Raw genomic sequence first — 26835 nt, 5'->3', positions numbered from 1 at the left:
AATATTAAACATTCGGACTTGTGTATTAAAATACACAAAGTAATAATCTTGCATAATTTGATTGCATTAAAATATAACCAACAGCAAGTTCATATTATGAATATTTCATTAACAGTACTAATCGCAAATTCATTTAATTTGACCCCTTGATTAGATTTTTTTTGTTTGCACTATAAAGAAATCAGGGCACTCAAGAGCCCTGCAATACTGTAATAAAATAACGTTCTTAACCTTTTTTCTAGAAAACCGTTTTCTGAATGTTTTGTTTAAAAAGGAACGCAAGAACAGAAACGAAAAACATACCAATTCTGCTCGGAGTGAACTGAATGGATTTCTTTTCGTTTTTAAGCCCTGATTAAAGGTGTAAAAATAAAAAACTCCCAACACAATATTCTGACGGATAATGTAAAAATAATAATGATTTCATAATCGTCATCATCGTTTTCATCCGCTTATTCAGGGCCGGGTCGCGGGGGCAGCAGTCTTAGCAGACAACCCCAGACTTCCCTCTCCCCAGCTCCTCCGGGTAGATCCCGAGGCGTTTCCAGGCCAGCAGATAGACATAGTCCCTCCAGCGTGTCCTGGGTCTTCCCTGATGCCTCCTCCTGGTGGGACATGCCTGAAACACCACCCTAGGTAGGCGACCAGGAGGCATCCAAAACCCAAGCCCCCTCAGCTGACTTCTCTCGATGAGGAGGAGCAGCAGCGGCTCTACTCCTCCTCCTCCTCCTCCTCCTTTGTGAAGGAAACTAATTTCAGCTGCTTGTATCTGAGATATTGTCCTTTCAGTGATGAGCCAAATCTCATGAGCATAGGTGAGAGTAGGAATGTAGATTGACCGGTAAATCGAGAGCTTTGCCTTTCGGCTCAGCTCCTTCACCACAACAGACCGGTACATCACGCATTACTGCTGCACCAATCAATATCTTTTAATATGTAGTCAAATAATTCTTGCTCTAAATGTGACTGACAAGATTTTTTTCTCACTTATGAACTATTGTAACACATAGCAGATTAGTGATTATCCTCTGTAAATCATTGAGAAAAAACAAAAGCTAAATAGTATTTTTTTTCTTGCGATATTAATTTGAAATGTTTTCAGGCTTTGTTTTGATGCATGAAACCCTCATGTATATACACATTTTCCCACATGCATGCACACAAACGTTTAATATTCTGTGTATTTTACATGCACTATTAGTATACTGTTTATTTATTATCAGTATAATTGAATATCACACACATCATTTTAGTCTGAGAGTGATTCGCTAAACAAAAACTAATCAACTAAGTTTTAAAATGCACGCTAAATGCACTTGCATATTGAATATTTAATGTCGTCAATGAAAGAGAACAGTAGGTGAAGAATCAATGCAGCGAGTTGAAAGCAATCTGTTCACCGCCAGAGATCATATGAGGTCTTTGCCCTCTTTAAAATCAACCAGATGGGGTCACAGCTCCTCAATTACTGTTGTCATTAAATCAGAATAACATTAGTGACATGCATCATTCCCGTTTTCTATAGGGAAATGTGATCGTGAGAAGGAAAATAAATGAATATAGCATCACTAGAAGGACGAACATCTATAGCGCGAGCTAAAAACAGATGCAGTTGTGGCTATAAATAGACATGTTAATGCGGAGAGGATACCCTGCTTTTGTTATCTCAAGCATACAAATGTGGATGGAATTGCTGTGAGATGGTCAAGAGTAAAATAAATGAGCATTCACTGTTATTATATCACTGCTTTTAAGCCATCGAATATCAAAAGCTCATTGGAGATTGTGATGACGTATATTTAATGTATATATGCATGCACACTAAACACCAGAGACGCTTTAAAGACAGAATGTGTTCATATGTTGTGAGAAATGCACTGTAGAAGCTTCAGATTGATGTAAAGTACAGTGTAAATGTAAAAGCTGCTGAATTCATCACTCCATATATCTCTAGGAAGGCTTGTGGTTGCTGTGGTAACCGTCACAAATGGCGACTGATGTCAGGCGAGGAGAATCCACAGAGAGAAGACGATAACAAAATATTGCATTCATTTTAAACATGTTAAACTTTTTTTCTTTCTTTCTTTATAGGATATTTATCTTTATTTCATTTATTTTACTTTACAGGATTTCCACACATTTTATAGGATATATCTCTTTTTTCTCATCATCATTTTATAGGCTTTTCCACTAAATTTGAAAATATTTTCTCTTTTTCCTTTTCTATATTTGATTTTTCCACAATGTTTAAAGGACTTTTTTCTCTTTTTTCCTTTTTATTGTATAGAATTTTCCACACATTTTATAGGATTTTCTCTTTTTCCTTTTTTATTTCATAGGATTTTCCACAAAATCTTGAAGGATTTTTTGCCTTTCTTTATAATACTTTTTTCCACTAATGATTATAGGATTTTCTTTTTTTCCTTTCTTTATTTTATAAGGCATACTAAAATTTTTAGGATTTGTTCTTGTTTTTTTTTCCATTATTTTGTAGGATTTTTACAAAATTTTATAGGATTCTTTTCTTTTTCCTTTTTCTTATTTTATATGGGATTTTCCCTTTTTTTTATCACTATCACTATTTTTTCCACAAATTTTTAATAAATTATAGGATCTTCTCTTTTTTCCTTGTCATTATTTTATCGGATTTTCCACATTTTTAAAATATTTTCTCTTTTTCTTTATTTTCTATTATTTTTTTCACTAATGATAATTTTCTTCTGTTTCATCTTTTTTCATTGTATTGAATTTTCCACACATTTATTTTCTAGGATATTTCTCTTTTTTATTTTCTTTATTTTACCAATTATTAAAGATTTTTTTCTCCTTTTTGTTTTTCTTTATTTTTGGATTTTTTTCACTCATTTTTAAAGGATTTTCTCTTTTTCTTTATTTTAAAGAATTTTCACAAATTTGTAAATTATTATCTTTATTTTCTTATTTTTATAGAATTTGTATTTTTCGTAGGATTTTCTCTTTTTCCACAATTTGAATATGATTTTTTTTTAATTTCTTTTAAAATATTTTTCATTTTACTTTTCTTTATTTTCTAAGATTTTCCACACATTTATTTATAGCATTTTGCTCCTTTTTCTTTTATTTCTTTTATATGATTTTCCAAAATTTTATTGGATTTTTTTATTTTTCCTTTCTTCATTTTCTAGGATTTTCCACACATTTTTATAGGATACAGTATTTCACTTTTTCTTTTTTTCTTTTTTTAAGATTATTTAAACATTTCTAAAAGAATTTTTCTCCTTTTCCTTTCTTTATTCTATAGGTTTTCTCCTTTTCTGTTTCTTTTATTTTTACAGGACTTTCTCTTTTTCTTTATTTTAAAGGATTTTCACTAATTGTTAAAGAATTGTTGTCTGTTTTATTTTCTAAATTTTATAGGATTTTCCACATTTTTATATCCTTTTATTATTTATCCCTTTATCCTTCTATTTATATCTTGCTGCTTGTTCTAACTACTTATTTAAAATAAGCTGAAACAATGCAGTTTCTGAGTTTTCTTTTTTTGTTTTTGTTTAACTGGTTTATGTTCAATCAACTTAAAATGAAAAAAAAAACCATGAACTTAACTTAATCAAGTTGCATTAGGACAACTTTAAGAGATTGTGTGGGACCCAGTGTGTTTTTACAGTGTAGATTTTATAGGATTTTCACTTTTTCCTTTTATTTGATTCATAAATAAATAAAATATAAAATATCAAACATTTTAAAACATTATTGTATAATTTGACATAAATAGAGAAAAATGATCTATTCTAAAATGATTGACACAATTATTGACAGCATAAATATATACTGTTTTATAAAAATAAATAACTGTTAAATGCTTTCTTTCCAAGTTTAAATGGGACTTTTTTTGTAAATTTTTTGTACCAAATATTTTTAGTAATTTTCAGTTTACAAGCAAAATCTGGTGTGATTTTCCAAATTCATTAATAACAAATTATTTTTGGACTGTAAATATAACAATGAAAAGGAAGCATATGTTATTAATATTTAAGTTGTTATTATTATTATGCATCAATGTAAATTAACTAACTGGAATTTTTTCTTTTCTGCTGTTTAAAGATTTGAAACATAAACACCATTAATGACAATCCTAATAATAAATAAAGACATTAAAATGTTTTTTTTATTGTATTATATATTTATTATTATTATTTTTGTTTTTTTCTGAAACATTCAAGATTCTATAATTCCACTAAGGCTCTTTAAATATGCACACTTATATTATATGCCTTATTTTTGTTGTTATTTATATGTTATCTAAAACAGTCCTGGGCAAATTTTAGAACAAACATTAGACAAAACCCCTGACAAACCATTTGAAAGTGTTCTGTAATGTAATTTTATATTATTGATATTCCTAAACCAAACATAAGCATGTTAGAATGGATGAATCAATACTGCAGCATTGAAATGTCCATTTATCGTTTTCAATTCAATTCAATTAATCTTTATTTCTACAGTGCTTTTTACAACACTGCAATACAACACAGCCTGAGGAAAGAGATTATTCATTCATTCATTTACCTAGGCTTAGCCTCTTTATTCATCAGAGGTCATGCACTACGGCCAATTTAGTTCACCAGGGGCTTCATGTACGAAGACTTGCGTTAAATTAATACTAAAACATTGCCTACAGACAAAGCTGTAAATGTGTATACGCAGTTGTTAACAATAATAATCATTGTTGTAATGTGAATTAGCATGTTGGTAGAAAGTTTCTAGCATAAACTAGCATATTATTAGCATGGTTCTAGCATGAATTAGCATGTTTCTAGTATAAACTAGCATGTAGTTAGCATGTTTCTAGTATAAACTAGCATGTAGTTAGCATGTTTCTAGTATAAATTAGCATGTTTCTAGTATAAATTAGCATGTTTCTAGTATGAATTAGCATGTTACTAGTATGATTAGTATGTTTCTTGTATGGATTGGTGTGTGTTATCAGTATGACCAATGTTAAGTCAATGGCAGTTTTTTATAATGGAAGTCAATGGGACAGTTTGCTTGGGTGCTGTAAGTGGTTGCTAGGGTGTGGCTAGTAAGTTGAAAGGTGGTCAGTGATTGGCAGATTGGTAGTCTGAGTTAAATGCCCAACCTTAAGTCTGTATGACAGTCTGGCACAAAGTTATGAGGTCACAAAGTTTGGTCCAATATCAAGTCTATGGGACTTTTCTGAATTTTCCAGGTCAGTTTTCGGAAAACCGTGGAAAAGAGAGCAACCTGAGTCAGTCTAGTTTGGAGGTTTGGAGTATAAATGTTCTAGAAGGAGATGTGTTCTTAAAATAGTCTAAGAGGAAGAAGACAGAAGAATAATATGTTTATGTAGTATAACAGTGTGTTTGCTTTCTCAAGCCACTATAATAAAAGATTACAAGGGCAAACAGTTTTGTTAACACTCACACTATTTCATCTGTACCGTGCCCAGGCCCGTTTCCCAGATCGTTTGAGAAGTGTGAGTGCGCTGAATCGGGCTCAGGCACGGTTCACTTGGCCGGCATGGCCCGGTTGGAAGAGGTGTGCGCGGTTCACTTGAGCTTTGGCGCGGTACGCTTGTAGTGTGAGTGCAAAACACGCCAAATCCCGAAACTGAAAGAGAGACGTGACTTTAAAGGGACTGTTTCATATGGATTTATTAATCATTCTTACTGTTCAGTGAACGCAAACTGCCGTAGTTAATTAAAGACGCAAACTCCTCACTGCACGACATCTGCACCTTCAGCAGACCTCCTCATTCCTGCAGCACGAGGACTTTATGATTGTTTATGAGCGTCAAAAGTGGCGGATATGTTCGGCGAAATATCTGACTGTGTCACCGCATCCCTAAGGACTGTTTGGCGAAATATTTGACTGCATGTCACTGCATAACAAACCACTGACACGATATAACTAGAGAAATCTCCACTGTGCTGAGCGAGAGCGCTCACTGAACAGCGCAGCATCGATGACACAAGCGTGCCCAGGCCCGATTGTAGTGTGAGTGCGGGCTGTCGGGGGAGACGGGAGGGGGACAAGCGTGCTTTGACCCGGTTCGAGACAATTGTGCATAGTGTGAGTACGGCCTTAGTAGACTAGACTGTCTGCTTAATATCTGCCCCATCAACAGACATTTCACTGACTATAAGAAACTTTGCAAGTACATGTGAACCTACACTAACCCCAACAGTCTACTGATAATCCAATGAGAATTCAACAAACAGACTGTTAAAGGGTCACGAAACACCAGAACACATGTGTTGAGCTGTTGACAGTGGTATATGTGTCCCACACTGCTAAAAACACTATCAGGACACCTATATTTCACTAAAAAGTGTAAATTGGTTGTTTTTGCGTTATTTCAAGCAAATTCGTACTTCCGGTTTGAAACTAATTGTTGAAGCTGCGTCACGGTCATGAGATAATAGCGTGTATTCCAGCGTGCAGACTGGACGTCTGTGCCAGAGTGTGTCTTATTACGTCTTACAGTGTGCTGCATTAATGCATGAGTAAAGCTTGGTTCAAACCAATCAGCGCGCTCTATTGTGCAGCTTCATTAATATTCATTACTGTCACAGTGTTTAGACGACAGAGACGCCACGTTGTGTTGGCGAAACAAGCGTGAAGTGTTGCTTTTATAGTTTGCTGCAGTGAAGTTTTGTTTTCATTTTCTCTCTGTGAGAGCGCAGCTGGAGTCACGTGTGGATTAACAGTGTACGCGACGCTCCACAACAATAACTTACGTGTCTAAGGAGGATTATTGTTTATCTGAAAGCTGTTCTCATCTGCAAACGCTGAGATCCGGATTCGCTTTAGTCTCCTCTTAATAAAGACGCGGCTCTAGTTGCTGGTGATTGTCCTGTCTCTACAGATTTGCTCTTTGTTTATTCAGTTTGTTCATATGGAACTAACTATTGCACCGAGTGTAAACATGTTAGCACCACAACCAAACTTTAACCTCGTGTAGGATTTTCACCGTATTTAGTGACCGGAATAACACACACGGCTTTCTGACGCTACCTGCCGTGTGCATCTAAGTTTCCGGGAAATGATGAGGGTTTTTTCTCTCATTCGCCGTGCGGTATCAAACATTGCATGAAAAATACACACTTACAGCAGTTCCTCCAATCAAATATCTCGTTTGTCTTGAGGGGCATGAATGAATTCCCTGAATGAAAGAGCCAAACTGCAGTTAAAGTCCACCATTTAATCATTTGGCAAATAATTCGACTACAGATGTCCATGTAGGTTAAACACCATCACTTTCTCATGTGTGTTTATTTTGACTCTGAAACTCGCGCGTGCCCAAATAGACACTCCCACACCCTCCCCCTTTAGTTCCTCTGACACTCCCCCTAAACAGAGCTGGACACGCCCACTTTTCTGACTTTTTCCAAAGTAGAGGTGTGAAAACACCCTGCTGAAATGAGGGGGTTTCATGGCCCTTTAAAGTGTGACCACAGTTTTTTTTTTCTTAATGACGTGCACAGATGAATTAATCATCACAAAAACACCAATGTGAGCTAACAGCATCAACATGGCTAGTTTTGATCTCATGTGTACTTTAAACTCACAGGTCACTCATATACACCAGTGATGTGTTCATGTGTTGTTGATCTGAACTTCAGTTGTTCTGCACTGGAGTTGCAGAATGATGGGCTTTTGTAAATCCGCTGAAACAGACTCGAGCGTGCTGAACTTCCTCCTGATGAAATGACTTTCCTTTCTCCTCCAGGTCAAAGGTCGCAGCCAGAGTTGAGTCATCGGCATGCTGTTTTAATCTGAAGACAAATGCACATGTGAGCATGTTTGAGCATAGTGTTTAGAGCAGTGTCATTCCTTCGGCTTAGTCTCTGATTTAGCGGAATGAACCACCAACTATTCCAGCATATGTTTTACACAGTGGATGCCCTTCCAGCTGCAACCCAGTACTGGGAAACCCCCATACACACTCATTCACACACACTCATACACTACGGCCAGTTTAGTTGATCAATTTGGACTGTGGGGGAGACCGGAGCACCCGAAGGAAACCCACGCCAACACGGGGAGAGCATGCAAACTCCACACAGAAACGCCAAATAACCAGTGCTGGATGAATGCCTGCTGTGCCAAATCTGGGCCAGAATTCATTGCTACCTGGTAAGTGTTGTGATAAGGAAAAGCTCAATTTACAGCCTGCAAAAGCTTAATTATGAACATCCAAAAACACTCAAAATGAGGAACAAACTATGACATTTTACAACAAATGACTGTAAACCCTATTATGAAACAATTTCCTCATTCCTAGGAACTCAGATGAGTATTAATAGCAGGTTCTTATTGTTTATATGGATATAGTTTATGCAGGTCAGATCTCTGTATAATCCAGAATCCATCAGCACACTTTAGACACTCAGTTTAGAGAAAAATAAAGTTATGACAGGTATTAAAGAAAACTGATCTCACGCTGACCTCTGCTGATCAAAAACACACTTGCAAAAGGATTTAAATCCAATATTAAATTGTGCATTTACTCTGACATTATTTACAAAAATTAAAACCCTATTTATTTATTTTTGGTTTGTTTATTTGAAGCTTGCAGCTATACATGAATTACTATTTATTTCTGATAAATCATATAATGAAATCTCATTTTTAGCAACTCAGATTAGTAATTTGACGCTAATATTACACATTTTTATTTATTTTTATTTCCTAGAGTTATAAGATACACATATTAAATTAATATTCATCTTAAAAGCGCAATAATAAGAGAATTGATCCGTGTTTGTAATGAATGTTTGTCAGCAGGTGGCGCTGTTCTCGCGTTTATATTGAAGTTTACAATAACTTCCAACAGTTTCTCCTGAAACTATCGACGCTTGAGGATTCATGTGTTCGTCCGTCAAGATTTACGTGTGTTTTTATCAGTGTTTTAAGCAGAGAATGAGAACCAACGCGGCTCTGGAAGAGCTGAATGAGTGACCGGCGCATGGAGATTCTGCAGGCTGGGAATGGAGCGCTTTCCCCGGGGGACGCAGGTGAGGATGGACCGCTGTTTGTGGAGCTCCAGCGGCGCGGAGGATCACCGTGGGGCTTCACTGTCAGAGGGGGACTGGAGTATCGCGAGCCGCTGATCATCACCCGGGTACGAAAATACACACCAAATACACACTAAAGTCATCGCAGATCAGTACTGGACGGTTATCTTTGCCTTATATCGTTAACTTATCTAAAGTAAATAGTGAACTGTCAACGTGTTAAAAACATTTTAGTTTTGTTTGTTGTATATTTTAGTGTTTTTTTTTTTTTGCATTAGGTTTAATCAATTAATACAATTATTTAAATATCTATATTAAAAAAAAAAAAATATATATATATATATATATATATATATATATATATATATATATATATATATATATACACACACACACACACACACACACTGTCAAAAAGCAAAAAATAATACACTGTCAAAAAGCATGTCTGATCGATAGAATCAAAGAATATTGAATTAGGGAATTTGATAGAATTAATAAATAAAAAATTTAGAATTTTAACCTTTAATTTTTTTTTAACATAATTTTATTTATAAATAAAAAATATTGTTGAAAACTATTTGAACACTGAAGTTATGCTCGTCTGAATTTCTGAACATTATTATATTAGAATTATTATTATTATATTTTAGTGTTGCCAAAACAACAACACAAACTATTTTAAAATGATTATTATAAATATTATATTTTTTTGGATTAGGTTGAAGTTATATTTATATATATTTTTTATAATTTTAAAATAGATACAGATATTTTATGTGAGTATGCTTTTAATTAGTTTGTTTTTTAATTTTGTATATTATATAAAATAAAATAAAAACATCACATGGATTTCCCCGGATTAATAAAGGCACCAAGCCGAAAAGAAAACGAATGAATGACCATTACATGAAAATATTTGTCTATTTTGTAACATATTTTTAACAAAAGTTTGCATGTATGCCTTTTTATTTTAATCAAAAGTTTATATATTGAATTTAAAGGTCTTTTGTTATTAAATATTATTTAATATTATTATTATTACGAGATTATTTATAGTGGAATATTTTATGCACGTTAATAGAAATTTTCTTATTTATTTTAATGTAAATATGATTAAAATCTGTATGTCGTCACCTTTAAATTATAAGGTTCTCTCTGCGTTCTGAATGATTTCGATATATTGAGCTTCAAAGTTTTTGCAATCCATATAGCAAACAGTATGTGTGTAACATTTGTGTTTTAAATACAAAGCCTTAAAATGTAAACAACTTATAAAAAACATCCCATAATGTAAATAAGTTGTCATTTAATAAGAATATGTCAATAAATCAATTTTGGCAAAAATGTCAGACCATATCATTTTAAGGTGACGATATTTAAAATGTTAATTAATTTTAAATATGCGACTTTTGTTTATTTGTTTGTTTCTACCGCATCTCTTCTGTTTGTTTTCACAAGTTTAATAATTAAGTTTGTAGTGATCTGCACAAATTATGTCCCTTGTAGATTAAACTGCATGAAAAAATAAACCACCTAGCTCTAATGAAAACCCCCAACATTTCTTTCTGTAATTTCCTGCAATTCTTCAAAATTGCTCTAAAGTTATTTGTAATGTAGTATTGAAGGTGCACACTGAGCTCCAGAATCCACCGCTGGTGTTTGACTGCATTTCTGCACGAATAAACCAAACATTGCTGTCTCTAGTCTGAGTGCAGGACTGACCTGTGATCAGCTGCTGTGCGTGCGAGACAGGCCGATATCTAGAGTTTCAGATGCTGAATATTTAACTCCTGCACTCGGGTTTCCTTTGACTGAAGCGCAGCCGATGCACCTTTCTGTTTCCCATGATGCTCTCTGCTCTGTAAAAATACTCGTTAATGAGCAGTTTTCTGTATGCTGTGATTCGTCTTTTTACTTTTCTCAGTTTATTTCTGCTTTTGAGTTGCATTATGTGAGCTTGATCTTTCTTCCAACAACTTTTAACCTTGAAAAGGTGTAAAAACGGACTTTTATGAGTATGTGTAATAGTGTGCAGGGCTGTATTGTCTGGGTTGGTGTTGTATATTATGCTATAGACACTATAAAAGTTGCCAGTACACTTTCTGTTATTTCACAGACTTATTTCTCTACATATTATTATAAATAATAATAATAAATAAATAAAGAATAAGCAAATAAATGAAAGTGACAGTGGCTTAGTGGTTAGCACTGTGGCCTCACAGCAAGAAGGTCGCTGGTTCGAGTTTCTGTGTGCAGTTTGCATGTTCATTCATTCATTTTCTTTTCAGCTTAGTTCCTTTATTAATCCGGGGTCACCACAGCGGAATGAACCGCCAACTTATCCAGCATGTTTTTACACAGCGGATGCCCATCGAGCTGCAACCCATCTCTGGGAAACATCCACACACACACACACACACACACACACACACACACACATACATACACATACACAACGGACAATTTAGCCCACCTGTACCGCATGTGTTTGGACTGTGGGGGAAACCGGAGCACCCGGAGGAAACCCACGCTAACACAGGGAGAACATTCAAACTCCACACAGAAATGCCTACTGCGCCAGCCGAGACTCGAACCAGCGATCCAGCGACCTTCTTGCTGTGAGGCAACATACCTACTGCGCCACTGCGTCACCATGTCAATAATGCATCAGTAAATGTTGAATTATGATTAATAACTGCTGTACAACTGTCGTTCATTATTAGTTCATGTTAGTAAATATGTAAACTAATGAAACCTTCTTGTAAAGTGTGACTGAAATGTTTTGCAGCCTCTTCTCCTGACCTGTGCCTTTATAACTTTACACTGAAGGTCATAATAATAATGATAATCTATGATGTTTAATGCATGTAAAAATTCAAGTATCAGTGGCTAAATGTAAAACATAATGAATAAATGTTAAATACTAATTAATATTATTTAAATTTACGTAATTTATTATCATTATATTTTAGGGTTTTTCCACTTTCCACTATGCCAGGGGTGGCCAACCCTGTTCCTGGAGATCTACCTTCCTGCAGATTTTAGTTGCAACCCATATCAAACACACCTGGCTGTAATTATCACGTGGTGTTCAGGTCCTAATTAATTGGTTCAGGTGTGTTTGATATGGGTAGCAACTGAAATCTGCAGGTAGGTAGATCTCCAGGAACAGGGTTGGCCACCCCTGCACTACGCCACTGGCACAGACGAATTTACATCATCTTTAACATTTTATTTGAATAATATAAATTATAATTGAGGGTGTCATGGTGGCTCAGTGGGTAGAATGATCCCCTCACAGCAAGAAAGTCACTGGTTTGAGTCCCGACTGGGTCAGTTGGTGTTTCTGTGTGGAGTTTGCATGTTCTCCCCGTGTTGGCGTGGGTTTCCTCTGGGTGCTCCGGTTTCCCCCACAGTCCAAACACATGCGCTATAGGGGAACTGATCAACTACATTGGCGGTAGTGTTTGAGAGTGTGTTAATGAGTGTGTATGGGTGCTGGGTTGCAGCTGGAAGGGCATCCGCTGTGTAAAATATATGCTGGAATAGTTGGCGGTTCATTCCGCTGTGGCGAACCCTGATGAATAAAGGGACTAAGCTAAAGGAAAGTGTATAAATGAATATTAGTCATTAATAAGTATATAATTATATGTATAATAATAACAATGATATGAATAATAATAATTATTATTGTTAGCTGAAACTTTTTGCTGTTATATAATTCACTCAAATTCTCGCTTGAGGTTTAATGGTGTGGTTTTGGTTTGATTTATTGGTCACACGTTACAATAAGGTTCATTAGTTAATGTTAATTAATGCATTTACTAACATGAACAAACAATAAACAATACATTTACTGCTGTATATGTTCATGTTAGTTAATGGAAATACAGTAGTTCGTTGTTAGTTCATGTTAACTCATGGTGCATTAGCTAATGTTAACAAGCATGGACTTAAATGTTAATAATGCATTAGTAAATGTTCAATTAGGATTAAAAAATGTTGTACATGTGTTGTTTATGATTAGCTCATGTTAGTAAATGCATTAACCTTATTGTAAAGTGTTACCGATATATTTTTAAAGAATTAAGTTATGTTGACGTCATGTTTTCCCACTTATCACTTATCAGCAGAGACACAAACCACATCCATCCTAATAATAATAAACTCCATATATGACCGTAGACGTGTCAGAAACGAGCAGGAAAAGAGCCGCTTCGTCACCGTTGGTTTCATTTCTGCTTGTGTTATCAGGACTTCTGTCATACAGCTATATTAAACATTCAGTAATAATGTCTGCAGTACAGCGGATGCCTATATTTGTTTTCACTTGTTTTGTGTGTGTGTGTGTGTGTGTGTGTGTGTGTGTGTGTATGTGTGTGTGTGTGTGTGTATGTGTGTGTGTGCGTGTGTGTATGTGTGTGTGTGCGTGTGTGTGTGTGTGTGTATGTGTGTGTGTGTGTGTGTGTGTGTATGTGTGTGTGTGCGTGTGTGTGTGTATGTGTGTGTGTGTGTGTGTGTGTGTGTCTAGGTAGAGGACGGCAGTGGAGCGGCGCGGGGTCGACTGCAGATCGGTGACCAGATTGTCAGTGTTAACTCAGTCCTGCTCAGCGGGTACAGACTGGAGGCCATTTGTCTGATTAAAAGCTCACACAACACACTCTCTCTGGGAGTAATACGGTAGGATTCACAGTTTCATCATGAAAACTGGCACCATTAGAAGGTTTACTGTTATTGTTTAGTTTGCATTCCCCTTTATAGACACTGGCAGAATTCAGAATCATCCTCTAGCTGGATTGCTGTCCAATTCAGGGACCGATCTAGCCCTGATGCAAACATATTTCAACTAATAATTCAGAAATGCACAGCAGGAAGGTTTTAAACCCCAGATAACCTTTATAGCAGCCCTCTTGCAACCACTCAGAACAGTTTGACAACTATTAAAAAATCCCTAGCAACTGCACATAGATATATGCACTAGATATCGCATACAGACTCTTGAGCATGCGTCAGTAGCGCTGCCACCTTTGTACAGGGCTCCCAGGACAAGTGTCATTCAAACCGCACTGGTCAATACAGTGTGCCAATGTGAAGATGCTGGACTTTAGTGCTTTGTATGGGTGTAGTAACAAGCAAACAAACAAAACAAAGCACAAAGGCTGAACATTTCATAGATTGAAAGCTGCTCTAAAGTCCAGTGCAGAGTGTGTTAGTTATCCACCTTAAACACGTACACATTGCTTCATACAGGGGTTCTCAACTGGTTTGGCCATGAGACCCACATTTTTACATGGTCATCAGGCCACGACCCAAATTTGTAGGTACTATAATACAATATTAGGAATTATAATTAATTTGTATTTATTTGTTAACATAAACAAGTCGTGACAGATACATCAAAATCACCAAGACTTACAAATAGACAATATTTAATTGCTGTCATTTAACAAAATGGATCAAATTATAGAAATATCACACAGTAAAAACGACAAACACTGTAAACAGTGGTTATAGGAAAGTCTCAGTTACCATGAACTAAACTGAACTGTTAATAAAACATGTTGTCTGGTTTCTAAACGTCGTTTTAATTTAGAAGGTTTCACTAGTTCACCTCACTACATATGACACACTGAGGCTTTTAAAGGGCACCTATGGTGAAAAATCTACTTTTCAAGCTGTTTGGACGGACATATGTGTATATATAGTGTGTAGACCGTCATATTGGGGTGATACAAACACACACAGTCCTTTTTTTTCCATTTAACAACATAAAAAGGGTGAACCAATTGAAGCGGTTATCAGACCGATCGCAACTTTACGTAGGAGTGCGATCCCGCCGCCCACCGAATTGATTGACAGCTTCGCGTATTAACATGTTCCGGTTGTCACGTGTATATGTCAACAAGACCAGACATACTCAAAGCAACCGGGAATAAAAGGTCTGTTCAGTTCGCGAGGATCATCAGTCATCATCAAATGTGATTAAGAGTAAGTTTCACATGTTTAAAGTGTTTTAAAACAGGGCATGCGTGTAATGAATTACAGCGATTTACTTCAGCTTTACTTCATCAGCACAGCCGCGTGTCAGAACAATTATAAAAGAAGATGCTTCGATCCCGGTTTGTGGACGTTAAATCGGGTTTATTTTGTACATTAGCATAACAGACATCCATACAGCAGTGGAGGTTAGCCTGTATCCTGACACATTTGCGTGCAAAAACAGTGCAAAGCTAAGCGCGCTCTGTTTGCCTGCCTGTCTCTGTGTGTGTGTGTGTGTCAGCTGCGGTGTGCGTGTGTGTGTGCGCGCGTGAACTTTGTAATGATATATCGTGTGACTCATCAACGCGACTGCACATCAAACACTGATTAGTAAAGTTCTTACTGTAGTATCTCTCAAACACTACGTGAGACCTTCTTGCTTTAAGTCTGTCTGTTGTCTGACGCAGCCGAGGGAGGAGATTAAAGCACGCGGGAAGACACGTAGAAACAGTCGGCGGGGAAGACTCGTCTTAAAGGCGCAGTACGACAAAACCACCCCCTGGTGGAAATCAGTATAAAACAGGATCTAGTAAAAGGTATATTGAAAAATCTGATGGGTGTTTTGAGCTGAAACTTTACATACACATTCTAGAGATGCAAAACACTTATATTAAATATGAAAAAAGGCGTAACCTAGGTGCCCTTTAAGTCTTTTTTGTCATAAATATATGTAAATCCATACTTTACATATTCGGGGTTGTACTTGCGCTTCAACATATTTGTTGCTATAATTAAATGAAATTTCACTTGTCAAATGGTACAGTTGTCGCATGTGCATTTCAAAATAAAAGTCAGGTTTAAGAAAAATAAGTAAAAAATTAAACTTTTGTTGTTTTTTTGAACACACACTCCACGACCCCCTGAAAATGTTCCCGCGACCCAAAGTTGAGAAGCACTGGCTTAATACACACAGGAAGTAAAGCAATACGCAGGTATCTTCATCAGATACAAACAATTAAAGGATTCAAAAATATTACAAAAAAATATAATTTTCTACATGAATATAAAGACCACTGCCTCCTATTAATGCCTAACAGCTACTGCCTAGGACTTCTTCACCTCGGGGGGCTTTTTCAGTTTATTCATGACAACTTGCTTTTGTATAATGTTATTATTATCATCAGTTGTGTTTATTGCATGAATATTTATATTAGTTTGAATAAAAACAAGTTTAGATTTGTCCACCTGTGGGGTTTTAGAGACGTCTGCGTCACCATATGGGGCATAAGAATATAACAAATTAGGAAATTAAGTTTTTTAATAAACAAATTAAGTTTTTAGTCCGTGAAAATCAGAGAATTTAACAGTTCTTGCTTGAAGCGTGCGCATCTCTTTCTCCATTCACCATGCTGGAGAGGAACAGTCTGTGCAAATAAAGCGCAGAGTAGTTTTTTATTGAATACAGCTCTCATCTGATTGGCTGAAAGGTACGAGTTGCTCTGACTCTGCCAGAAAAGTCTCAAAAACACACACACACGTAACCAGGGGGGTGGGAGTGGCGGGATTTGCACATTCTCATTCAGGATGAACTTGAAGTTTTAAACATTCAAAGTGTTTTGTACACTCTTATACATTTGCAAATGGTGTTTTGCATTTGTGAAACGTATTTTCTGAAAATGTATTTTTATTTCGTGCACGTGAATTGTTTTTGTGAATATAAATACATTTTTTACGCACTTTTATTTATGCATGTGAATTTGGCTACGCCTGTGTACATTGTGTCTTTCGCGTGAATTTCTTTTGAGTCTTAACTGACTCCATAGACTGACGGAGGACTGAGGCCTTTTACAATCAGCACAACAACATTTCACATCTGACACAATGGAGAGCTGCAGACCAACATTACTGACACATACACACACACACACACACACACACACACACACACACATTTATATCTGATCAGCATCAGGCAAAAACTACACAGACTGATGAAGTGCATGCGCAGACTCACTAAAGCTGTTTACAGCAGAGTTCATGCACACGAGGAACAAATAAAGTGAACTAAAATAATCCTCAGTAAATGCACTACTAGATGTCCAGTTGTTTTGTTTCTAGTGCAATTTAGCAGCTTTATTTGGTCAGATTAATTAATCCATGTTATATTGAAGCATGTTAATTACAGTTCAAGGTTATATTCCCTTTACCAGGACTGACTCTGAAACCCAATCAAAGCATTTCAGGCCTTACAGCGCCATCTAGTGCTGCTGGTGAACTTTACATCTGTTTCCTAAATGCCTTCAGTGAACTAAAGAGATTCATTCAGAAGCATTTTCTCCTCCTCCAATTGTTTAACACATTCATTCATTCATTTCATTTTCTTGTCGGCTTAGTCCCTTTATTAATCCGGGGTCGCCACAGCGGAATGAACCGCCAACTTATCCTGCAAGTTTTTACGCAGCGGATGCCCTTCCAGCCGCAACCCATCTTAATAATCAAATTTGTTTTATTCAACTAGATGTGCGGCCAGGTAACCTACAAGACATTGTGCCCAGGGGCTTCTGAATTCTTAATTCGGGCCTGGTAAATGCATACACATCAGGGCCGGAGTATGACTCATTTTCAGCCCTGGAGTTTCAAGCCAGACCGGCCCACCTCAGTTCACGACTGATTCCAATTCAGTTTCTAATTTCACTATCACGTCTTTTTCAGGAAAACAGCTGCTTTAGAAATTCAAATGCTCAACAACCCTAACAGTATTATATGTCTTTACAATAAAAATGAAAGAAAAAATCAATAATAATTTTACATTTGAGTTTCGAACACGGGTCCGCAGCGTTGCAACGCACTCACCACTGGACCACAATGGCGCTAGTAAAATGGCATTAAAAAGTAAGTAATGACTTGTGACCCGTAAGACACAGCACTACTTTCTTTTGATGGCTCAATCTTTTTCTCTTTTTCCTTTTTAGATTTCTGATCAAGTTATGTCAGATTTATTAATGTAGTGAATCATTTGATTTTCATTGAGCAGGTTTATTATTCATTAATATCAATTATTCGAATTCATATATTCACTAAGGTGCCGCTGTTTGGGGTTGATAGTTACATTACATCATCATCATTAACTTCAGTTAACCTGCAGGCTGCATTGTGCTCACAGGGCTGCGAGAAAATAGATAAAAAGAGCAGCGCTGCGGCAAAACAATGAAAAAAAGAGTGAAGCTATGGTCAAATAAACAAACAGATGAAAAAGTGTGACTGCTGAGAGTGCAAGCAGCTTGGGACACCGGCCCTCACGGCCAAAAAACAGACCGGCCCACCAGGAATTCTCCCGGTCCTCCCGATTAGCCAATCCGGGCCTGATACACATATATAGACAGTTACGGGCAAAATGATTCACCTTCCTGTGCAAAATTGATTGATATTTTCCAAATGATGTTAAACAGATTCAGCAATTTCTCACAGTATTTCCTCTAATATTTGTTCTTCTGGAAAGTCTGATTTGTTTTATTTCGGCTAGAATAAAATCAGTTTTTAATAGTTTTAAAGCCATGTTAAGCTCAATATTATTGGCCCCTTCAGCAATATTAGTGTTGGATTGTCTCCAGAACAAACCACTGTTATACAGTGACTTGCCTAATTACCCTAAGTTTACCCTAATTACCCTAGTGAAGCCTTTACATGTCACTTTAAGCTGAACACTAGTGTCTTGAAGAATATCTAGTCTAATAATATTTACTGGCATCATGACAAAGAGAAATCAGGTATTAGAAATGAGCTATTAAAACGATCATGATTAAAAGTGTATTGAAATCGTATCTCCATTAAACAGAAATTATGGGAAAAATATAAAATATTCCAAATATACAATAATTCTGACTTTAATTCTATATATTATTATTATCAGAAGTTTACATTGGATCATTGGGATTTTGTATTACCACCCAGCCTTAATCGAGTCTTAAAAAATGTTTAAGGCACAAAACAGCTACATGCAGTGACTTAATAGTAATCAAACATGCATTTTAGAGTAAAAGCAGTTCAGTTTGATCAATGTGAGGACACCAGAGTCACGTACAGCTCTAAACTGAGGCCACTGACCCCTGAATCCAATTACACACACTGGAGATTTACCAGCAGCACAACAACACATTTACACAACCACAGCAGATCATTTACTATCTGCTTTTCATACTTCATATCCTAAAACACGTCACATATCATGATTTCAGCTCAGATGAGGGCTTTATTCTTGAGTTTTCATGAGTTTTCCACTATAATCCCCCTCTGCTTGTAGAAGTGGTTTGCTCTGTGGTCTAGGTGACTCATCCGAGCGCTCTGATTGGCTGCTGCTCTGAGCTCATTGTTTTGCTGCTGGTGTCAGTAATCAGACAGATTTTGAGCTGTGATGCGAGCGGGACGCTCCATTATGGAGAGGGAAACACTGATCTGCTAACTCAGGTACACACACACACACACACACACACACACACACTGAAAAATATATTCATTGGATTTACATTTGTTTTTTTAAGGTTGGTGGTTGTAAACAATTGAAATGGGCTGAATTTAAACAAACAGATGAAGTTGAACATCACTACATTTCATTTGTTTGTTCACATTCAGCTCATATAAACTGTTTGCAACCAGCTACCTATACTTTATTACATACAAATGTGGCTTAAAAATGTGTTAAGATGCAAAAACGTACATATTAGGCCTTAAAACCTCTTAAGTTCACTGTAATATCGTGTTGTAGGTATACAAGAAATAGCTAAACTTGATTTTTTTGATGAGGGAAGTCAAACTCTTTTTATATTTTAGTGTTTAGCCGTGTTTATGTTTAAAATTGTATTCATGTTGGTCTTAAAATGTCTTAAATGTGTGTTTTTGGACCTGAAACCTCGTATTTCTGTGCTGATAATCCAGCTGAATTGGTGATGAATGAATGATGTGATTTACAGCAGTGTATTATTTGATATGATGTTTAATGAATAGTAATTGAAAGGCTTGACAATACTTGAGTTAGTATTTTTCTGAGGTACTAATTTCTATTTTTAGTAGTTTTGTTGTTTTATTTATTTATTTTTTTCTCAAAAGTGGCTTAAAATATATTAAATTACATAAACATACATTTTAGGCCTGAAAACCTCTTAAGTTCACTGTAATTTTGTGCTGCAGCTGACTAAGAAATAGTTAAACTAGATTTTTTTGATGGGGAAAGTAAAACGCTTTTTATATTTTAGTGTTTAGTCGTGTTCATGTTTAAGATTGTATTCATATTGGTTTTAAAAGGTCTTAAATGTGTGTTTTTGGACCTGAAACCTCGTATTTCTGTGCTGATAATCCAGCTGATTTGGTGAATGATGTGATTTAAAGCAGTGTATTATTTGATATGATGTTTAATAAACAGTATTTGAAAGGCTTGACAATACTTGAGTTAGTATTTTTCTGAGGTACTATTTTCTATTTTTAGTAGTTTTGTTGTTTTATTTAATTATTTGTTTCTTAAAAGTGGCTTAAAATATAATAAATTACAAAAACGTACAATTTTGGCCTTAAAACCTCTTAAGTTTACTGTAATATTGTGCTGTAGCTGACTAAGAAATAGTTAAACTAGATTTTTTTGATGGGGGAAGTAAAACTCTTTAATTTTAGTGTTTAGCCGTGTTTATGTTTAAAATTGTATTCATATTGGTCTTAAAATGTCTTAAATGGGTATTTTTGGATTTTAAACCTCGTATTTCTGTGCTGATCGTTCCAGCTGATTCGGTGATGAATGAATGATGTGATTTACAGCAGTGTATTATTTGATATGTTGTTTATTGAACAGTAATTGAAAGGCTTGACAATACGTGAGTTAGTATTTTTGAGATCTAATTCATGCAATATATTTGTAGTTTAATTTTTAGGAGTTTTGTTGTTTTAATTTCTTATATTTTTCTTAAAACTGGCTTAAACAATATTAAAATACAGAACGTACATTTTTGGCCTTAAAACCTCTTAAGTTCACTGTAATAGTGTGCTGTAGTTGGCTGAGAAATAGCTAAACTAGATTTTTTTGATAGGGGCAGTATAAATCTCTTTTTTAAATCAGTGTTTAGCTGTGTTTAAGTCTGAAATTTTATTCATAATGGTCTTAAAAAGGTCCTAAATCTGTCTTTTTGGTCCTGAAACCTGTATTTCTGTGATGTGCTGATTCTTCCAGCTGATTTGGTGAGGATTGAATGATGTGATTTAAAGCAGTGTATTATTTGATATGTTTTTTGATGAGTAGTAACTGCAAGGCTTGACAATACTTGACAATAGTGTTTTGAGGTATTAATATATGTAAAATATTTTAATTTTTAATTTTTAGCAATTTAGTTGTTTTATTTTTCTGTATATTTTTAAATGTCTGTTTTAACTTGTATTAATATTTCAGGTTTAGTTATGTTAGTACATTTACTTAAACCAGATGAAAATATCAAATGTTGCATTGAAAACCAGCTTGAGATAAAATAATGTTTTTTTCTTCATTTATTTTTTATTTAATTATATATAATTAATATATATATATATATTTAGTGTAATTGTTTCATTTAATTCAATAAATAGTTTTATTTTTCCAGCAGTTGTTATTTTACTATGATTTAAAGTGAGGTTTTATTAGTTTGAATTATGTTAACTTGTGATTTATTTTTAATTCACATATTAGTTTTGTTGACATTTTGGCTATTTTTATTGGTTATATAACTTTTTAACATATGTTTATAATGTCTATATATTTACTCTATATATTTACATTAGTTAAAATGCTGCGATGTTTTTGCATAGAAAAATACAACAAACGCAAAGAACTAAGTTTTATATTTTTATTTATTTATTTTATAAATTTTTAGCACTTTTTTTGTTTAATTTAAATGTTGTTGTTGTACCTAACTGATAGAAAATGGTTTATTTGGGAAAGGAAATTTTGGGCTGTTCATTTATATTTTTGTTTTCCACTGTAAATTATAAGATTTTTTGTGCAGTTCATTAAAACTTGCCTTTAGATGTGTTCATTTTACAGTTGTTTACTGTATAACATACCGATAATTTGTGTGTGTGTGTAATCCTGCTGCTGATTATGTCTGCACTTTCTATTGTTGAGTGTGTATTGTGTGCAGATCATCAGTGTGACTCAGCTGATGGAGAATTTCACCAATAACACTCAATCACCAACACACACACACACACACACATGCACGCACGCACGCACGCATGCACACACACACGCACACACATGCAAACTCCACACAGAAACGCAGAATGACCCAGCCGGTACTTGAACCAGTGATGCCCTTGCTGTGAGGCGATTGTGCTAACCACTGAGCCACTATCCCCAAATTTTAATTAATGCTGAAAAAATATAAATTCATTCATTCATTCATTCATTCATTTTCTTGTCGGCTTAGTCCCTTTATTAATCCGGGGTCGCCACAGCGGAATGAACTGCCAACTTATCCTGCAAGTTTTTACGCAGCAGATGCCCTTCCAGCCGCAACCCATCTCTGGGAAATGAAAAAATATTAAATATTTATATTTAGTTTTAACATGATTATAATAATTATTATTAAACAGTTGTATTTTTTTAATTCTTACTAATAAAAATGTTTAATAACGCAAATATTTCTAAAAGTATTATAATTTTTTATGAATAGTCTTATTCTGTACTATACTGCACTGTATTGTTACACTATTTTGTTTGCTAATACTTTTATTATTATGATATTTATTAATTATTTTCCTGTTGTCATTTTGTGCCTATGAATGCAATATACGCATTTTTAGCCTATTAAATTTGTTGTTTTTAATTTTACTCTAAAATATTTATTTATTGATTGATTATTTAAATTTTAAATAATTAATTGTTTATTTATTTTTACTATCGACCTATTATTAATTGCTATCCAGCCCTATATTCAGTTTATTAGTCCTCAGGCTTATTTGCATATGCAAATGACAGTTGAGGGTCTCTCAGCCAATCAGAAGCGCAGGTTTGCTAGTGTGTGTGTCTGCAAGTATCCAGACGTCTGTAATCCTCCAGAATCTGCTGTTTACAGGCTCAGTTTGCTCTTCTTCAGACTCTATATATCGAGCGTATAAAGGTTAAAGGTCAAACCCTTCAGCTGTGAAAGTCTTTCCGCACGTACACTAAAGCCAGGGTGAGATTCAACAATATTTTACACCTTTATTTCTGGTTGAACCCAAGTTTACTGCAAAGAAACTGGGTAAGTTGAGCTTGTCTGCATTCAGTTGCGTAATATCGCTCAATGTTTTATGTACAGTATATATTGTTTGTTATAGTCATAGTTTTATAACTGCATGGTAAATAAAGTGAGATCAATTTATAAATTAATTAGTGTTTTTAGCAAGATTTTATGAGTGATTTCAGATCATAGTGTGTGGTGTAATTCAACTTTTTTCACCAAGTATCACCGCAGAAAAAAATTGTCTCCCCAAGTGCCACCGTAATCATCAGTACTGAAATAAAGTAGCATAGTTGACCAAATTAAGCAGCTACAGCACTGCACAGTTCGAACATAATAAATAATAATAAATACTGTTACGACCCCCTCGTTTGAGTCGCAACATAAAAGAGTTCAGACAACAAAAGCATGTATATGCAACTTATTTATTATACATAAAACTAAATAGAACAACAAATCAACAAACAAACAAATATCTAGGGGAAAATAAAGAAAATAACTACTTTAACTACACAAATAAATAAAGCTAAAAAAAAACATAAGGTTGCAGAAATGAAGAGATGATCTTGACACGAGGACGGCCTGTAGCCACACCGTCCTCCAGAAGCTAGCACACAAAACACTTTTATATGGTTGGAGCCTATTAGTGAACAACCAGGCACCCAATCAGGATCTGCCACATCCATACTGAAGTCCTGGGGTCGTCACAATACATTTTATTTGTATAGCACTTTTCCAACATACATGCAACTCAAAGTGCCTTACAAACAACAACAACAATAGACCACATAAACTTGTCACATATACTCGGATAAAAGCATTCATGTACACAAAATATAAGCATATATCCACATGATCACGCACACAATAGTCTTTACATATGCAAGCACACACCATACGTATGCACATAAACCTAAACAATATAGATCAAATGCATACACCTTAAAAGCTTGTGCATTCATATGCAATTTTAAAAGATGTGTCTTAACATGCATTTTAAAAGCATGAATACTGGAAGTGCCGCCAGATCGCATCAGGTTTACAGAGTAAAATTCTAAAAGTCCAGCGCTGGAAGAGCGTAGCAGACGGTTTGGATTATGTTTTGATAAACAGTCGGAAATGTAGGAAGGTGTCATGTTGTGAAGTGCTTTATAAACCAATAAAAGAATCTTAAAATCTATTCTTTGGTGCACAGATAACCAGTGTAATTCTATTAATACTGCTGTGATGTGCTCTTGTTTCTTCAATTTCATTAAAACTCTGGCTGCTGCATTTTGTATCAGTAGCCACTTCATTATAGAACCCTTAGGTAAACCAGTATAAATAGCATTGCAATAATCAAGCCGAGAGAAAATAAAAGCATGAAAAGGAGGCAGAGTCATATTCATTCAACAAAATTATATTCCATACAAAATATGAAGCTGATCAGTCGGCTCGTCACATGACTCGCGGTGCGGCATTCTGAAAAGTTAAGATGTTTTCAACTGGGTACGCCTGGAATACGCAAACGCGTCGTGCTGCAGTTCTTACTTATTTCGCTAGTCTGCGGGTTAAATTTTGGCACTCAAGTGACCCAGATGTAACAAAAAAATACGGTCATTTTTCAAAATAAACGTCTTTTCAAAATAAATGATTGTTCAGATTCAGATTGTAAATAAAACGAAAATAATTCATGATTTTTTGTGTGACCTGTTACCAATTGATCTATAGACTGGTGCCGGTCTGTGGCCCGAGGCTCTGAGACCACTGCTCTAGCAAGTATCTGCTCTGCAAGCACCACGCACCTAGTTTTGCGCCAATTGTATTGATTTTTAGCAGCTGATGATGCGATGCACTAAAGTAAACATTTTACGCACAGCGCTTTGATCGTAGGCTTTAGAGAACAGCCAAATGCTGATCACACTGCTGAATATATTGATCTTCAACTGATAACCGTTTTGAATAAACGTGATTACAATTAGTATTAAAATAATTACATTACATGATTACGATTTTCCCATAATCGAGCAGCCCTACTTTTACGGATTCTACCATGTTTTGAACTGTAACGTTTTGGAGTTTTAGGCTGCGTTCACACCTGTGAATCGATTCAGTTGTTCTGAAACAGAGATTACAATTGTAACATTGTTGCTCTTTGCTCTTGGAGCGGTTCGCTTTCACACTGCAAAGTTTCTAATCGGACCAAAAGAGCTAAAACAAGTCACGTGCGAGTAAACTCTCCTCACATTGGTCAGAGTGTCAGGGTTTATTTTGCAGAGTCCCGCTAAGCTGTCAGGAGAGGTGGTGGTTTGGTGGTGATTGACAGGGTGCGCGCGACGTGTCTGAGGAGAGATGCGGTGGGGAGGGGTGAGAAGGGTGCGCGACGATGTCTATTTGAGGACCGGGAGGGAGACGCGAGATTACCGGAAGATCATCACTCGTTTGCTGGCATCCGGAGACTCGTGAAACTTCCCGCCATACTCATAATTCTCTCTTCATATAGCCGTAAGCCTATTACATATCCATAACACACTGTGATATAACCGCGCTCGGATCGGATCGCTTTCTCACTGTAATCGAACCGCTCCAGGGTTCGTTTCAATCGAGCCGAGACCACCTCATTCAAGCGATCTCGGAGCGATTACTGTGGCGCGGAACAGAGCGCGATTGCCCTGTTCACATATGCCAAACGAACCACGCTAACTGGGCAAACGAGACACGTTCCCAAACAAAAATGTAGGTGTGAAAGCACCCTAAGAAATAAACACAACAAATGATTAAAAACAGATAAAGAATGTGTTAAAACAGGAACGAAAAGAGAAAAGAACGACATTATAGTGTGAATAGTTGCTTTATTTTTGTTTTTTTTGTAATTAAAGCATCCAGAGGGGCGGCACGGTGGCTCAGTGGTTAGCACTGTCACCTCACAGCAAGAAAGTCACTGGTTTAAGTCCTGGCTGGGTCATTTGGCGTTTCTGTGTGGAGTTTGCATGTTCTCCTTTGTGTTGGCGTGTGTGAACACATGCGCTAGGGGAATTGATGAACTAAATTAGCCATAGTGGATGAGTGTGAATGGGTGTTTCCCAGTACTGGGATGCTACTAAAAGGGCATCTGCTATGTACAACATATGCTGGAATAGTTGCTGGTTCATTCCACTGTGGAATAAAGGGACTAAGCTGAAGGAAAATGAATGAAGCATCCAAATAAGTGTTGATCTCTGGTCATTATTGTGAGTGAAATGACAGACATACACTGTAAACAAATGAATGACAAATAGTTTAAATATTTTGATGCTGCTTTAACTCTTATTTTAATGAATTTATCAGGTTTCAACTACATTTTTTTAAGTTATACAAAAGTTGAACTTAATATTTTGAGTCAGTTTGATTGATGTAAGTTGAGATGACTTAAATAGTTTAAGGCAGCAATATTTTAACAGTGCACGGCAGATTGAGAAGAATGTGGAGCTGCTGATCTGCTTTGTGTCCGCATGAAAGGTTAATCTCTCCTTCATTATTCTGTTGTTCAGTGGCAGATGGAGCTTCGGTCCGGCCGGAAACACGGATTTACCTCCGTCACGCTTTCTGTAAACAAAAGCAGAAGAATTAGCATAGTTTAA

General features: G+C 35.7%; 2 protein-coding genes across 6 annotated transcripts in view; one reads left to right on the top strand and one right to left on the bottom strand.

Moving 5' to 3' along the window:
* The first annotated feature begins 509 nt into the window (after nt 1-509).
* Nucleotides 510-26835, top strand: part of shroom2b (shroom family member 2b) — a 42885-nt gene continuing 16559 nt past the window's right edge. For 2 of the 5 annotated variants that reach the window (XM_068224447.2, XM_068224446.2), the window contains exons 1-2: nt 8838-9127; nt 13555-13703. In XM_068224447.2, coding sequence (XP_068080548.1) covers nt 8957-9127; nt 13555-13703 — 320 coding nt within the window. In that variant the 5' untranslated portion in view covers nt 8838-8956. Of the gene's footprint in view, nt 637-7732; nt 7797-7900; nt 8140-8837; nt 9128-13554; nt 13704-19302; nt 19467-26835 lie in introns of those variants that run through there. The other 3 variants (XM_073917173.1, XM_073917174.1, XM_073917175.1) reach the window with 3 other exon arrangements.
* Nucleotides 23647-26835, bottom strand: part of LOC137496741 (putative claudin-24) — a 33002-nt gene continuing 29813 nt past the window's right edge. The window contains exon 3 of the mRNA XM_073917182.1: nt 23647-26800. The gene's annotated coding sequence lies outside the window, so the exon portion shown is untranslated. The remainder of the gene's footprint in view (nt 26801-26835) is intronic.

The sequence above is a fragment of the Danio rerio genome, chromosome 11, assembly GCF_049306965.1.
Source record: "Danio rerio strain Tuebingen ecotype United States chromosome 11, GRCz12tu, whole genome shotgun sequence".
NCBI classification, from domain to species: domain Eukaryota; kingdom Metazoa; phylum Chordata; class Actinopteri; order Cypriniformes; family Danionidae; genus Danio; species Danio rerio.
Note: the sequence above shows the minus strand (reverse complement) of the source record. Positions and strands in the feature narration are given on the sequence as shown.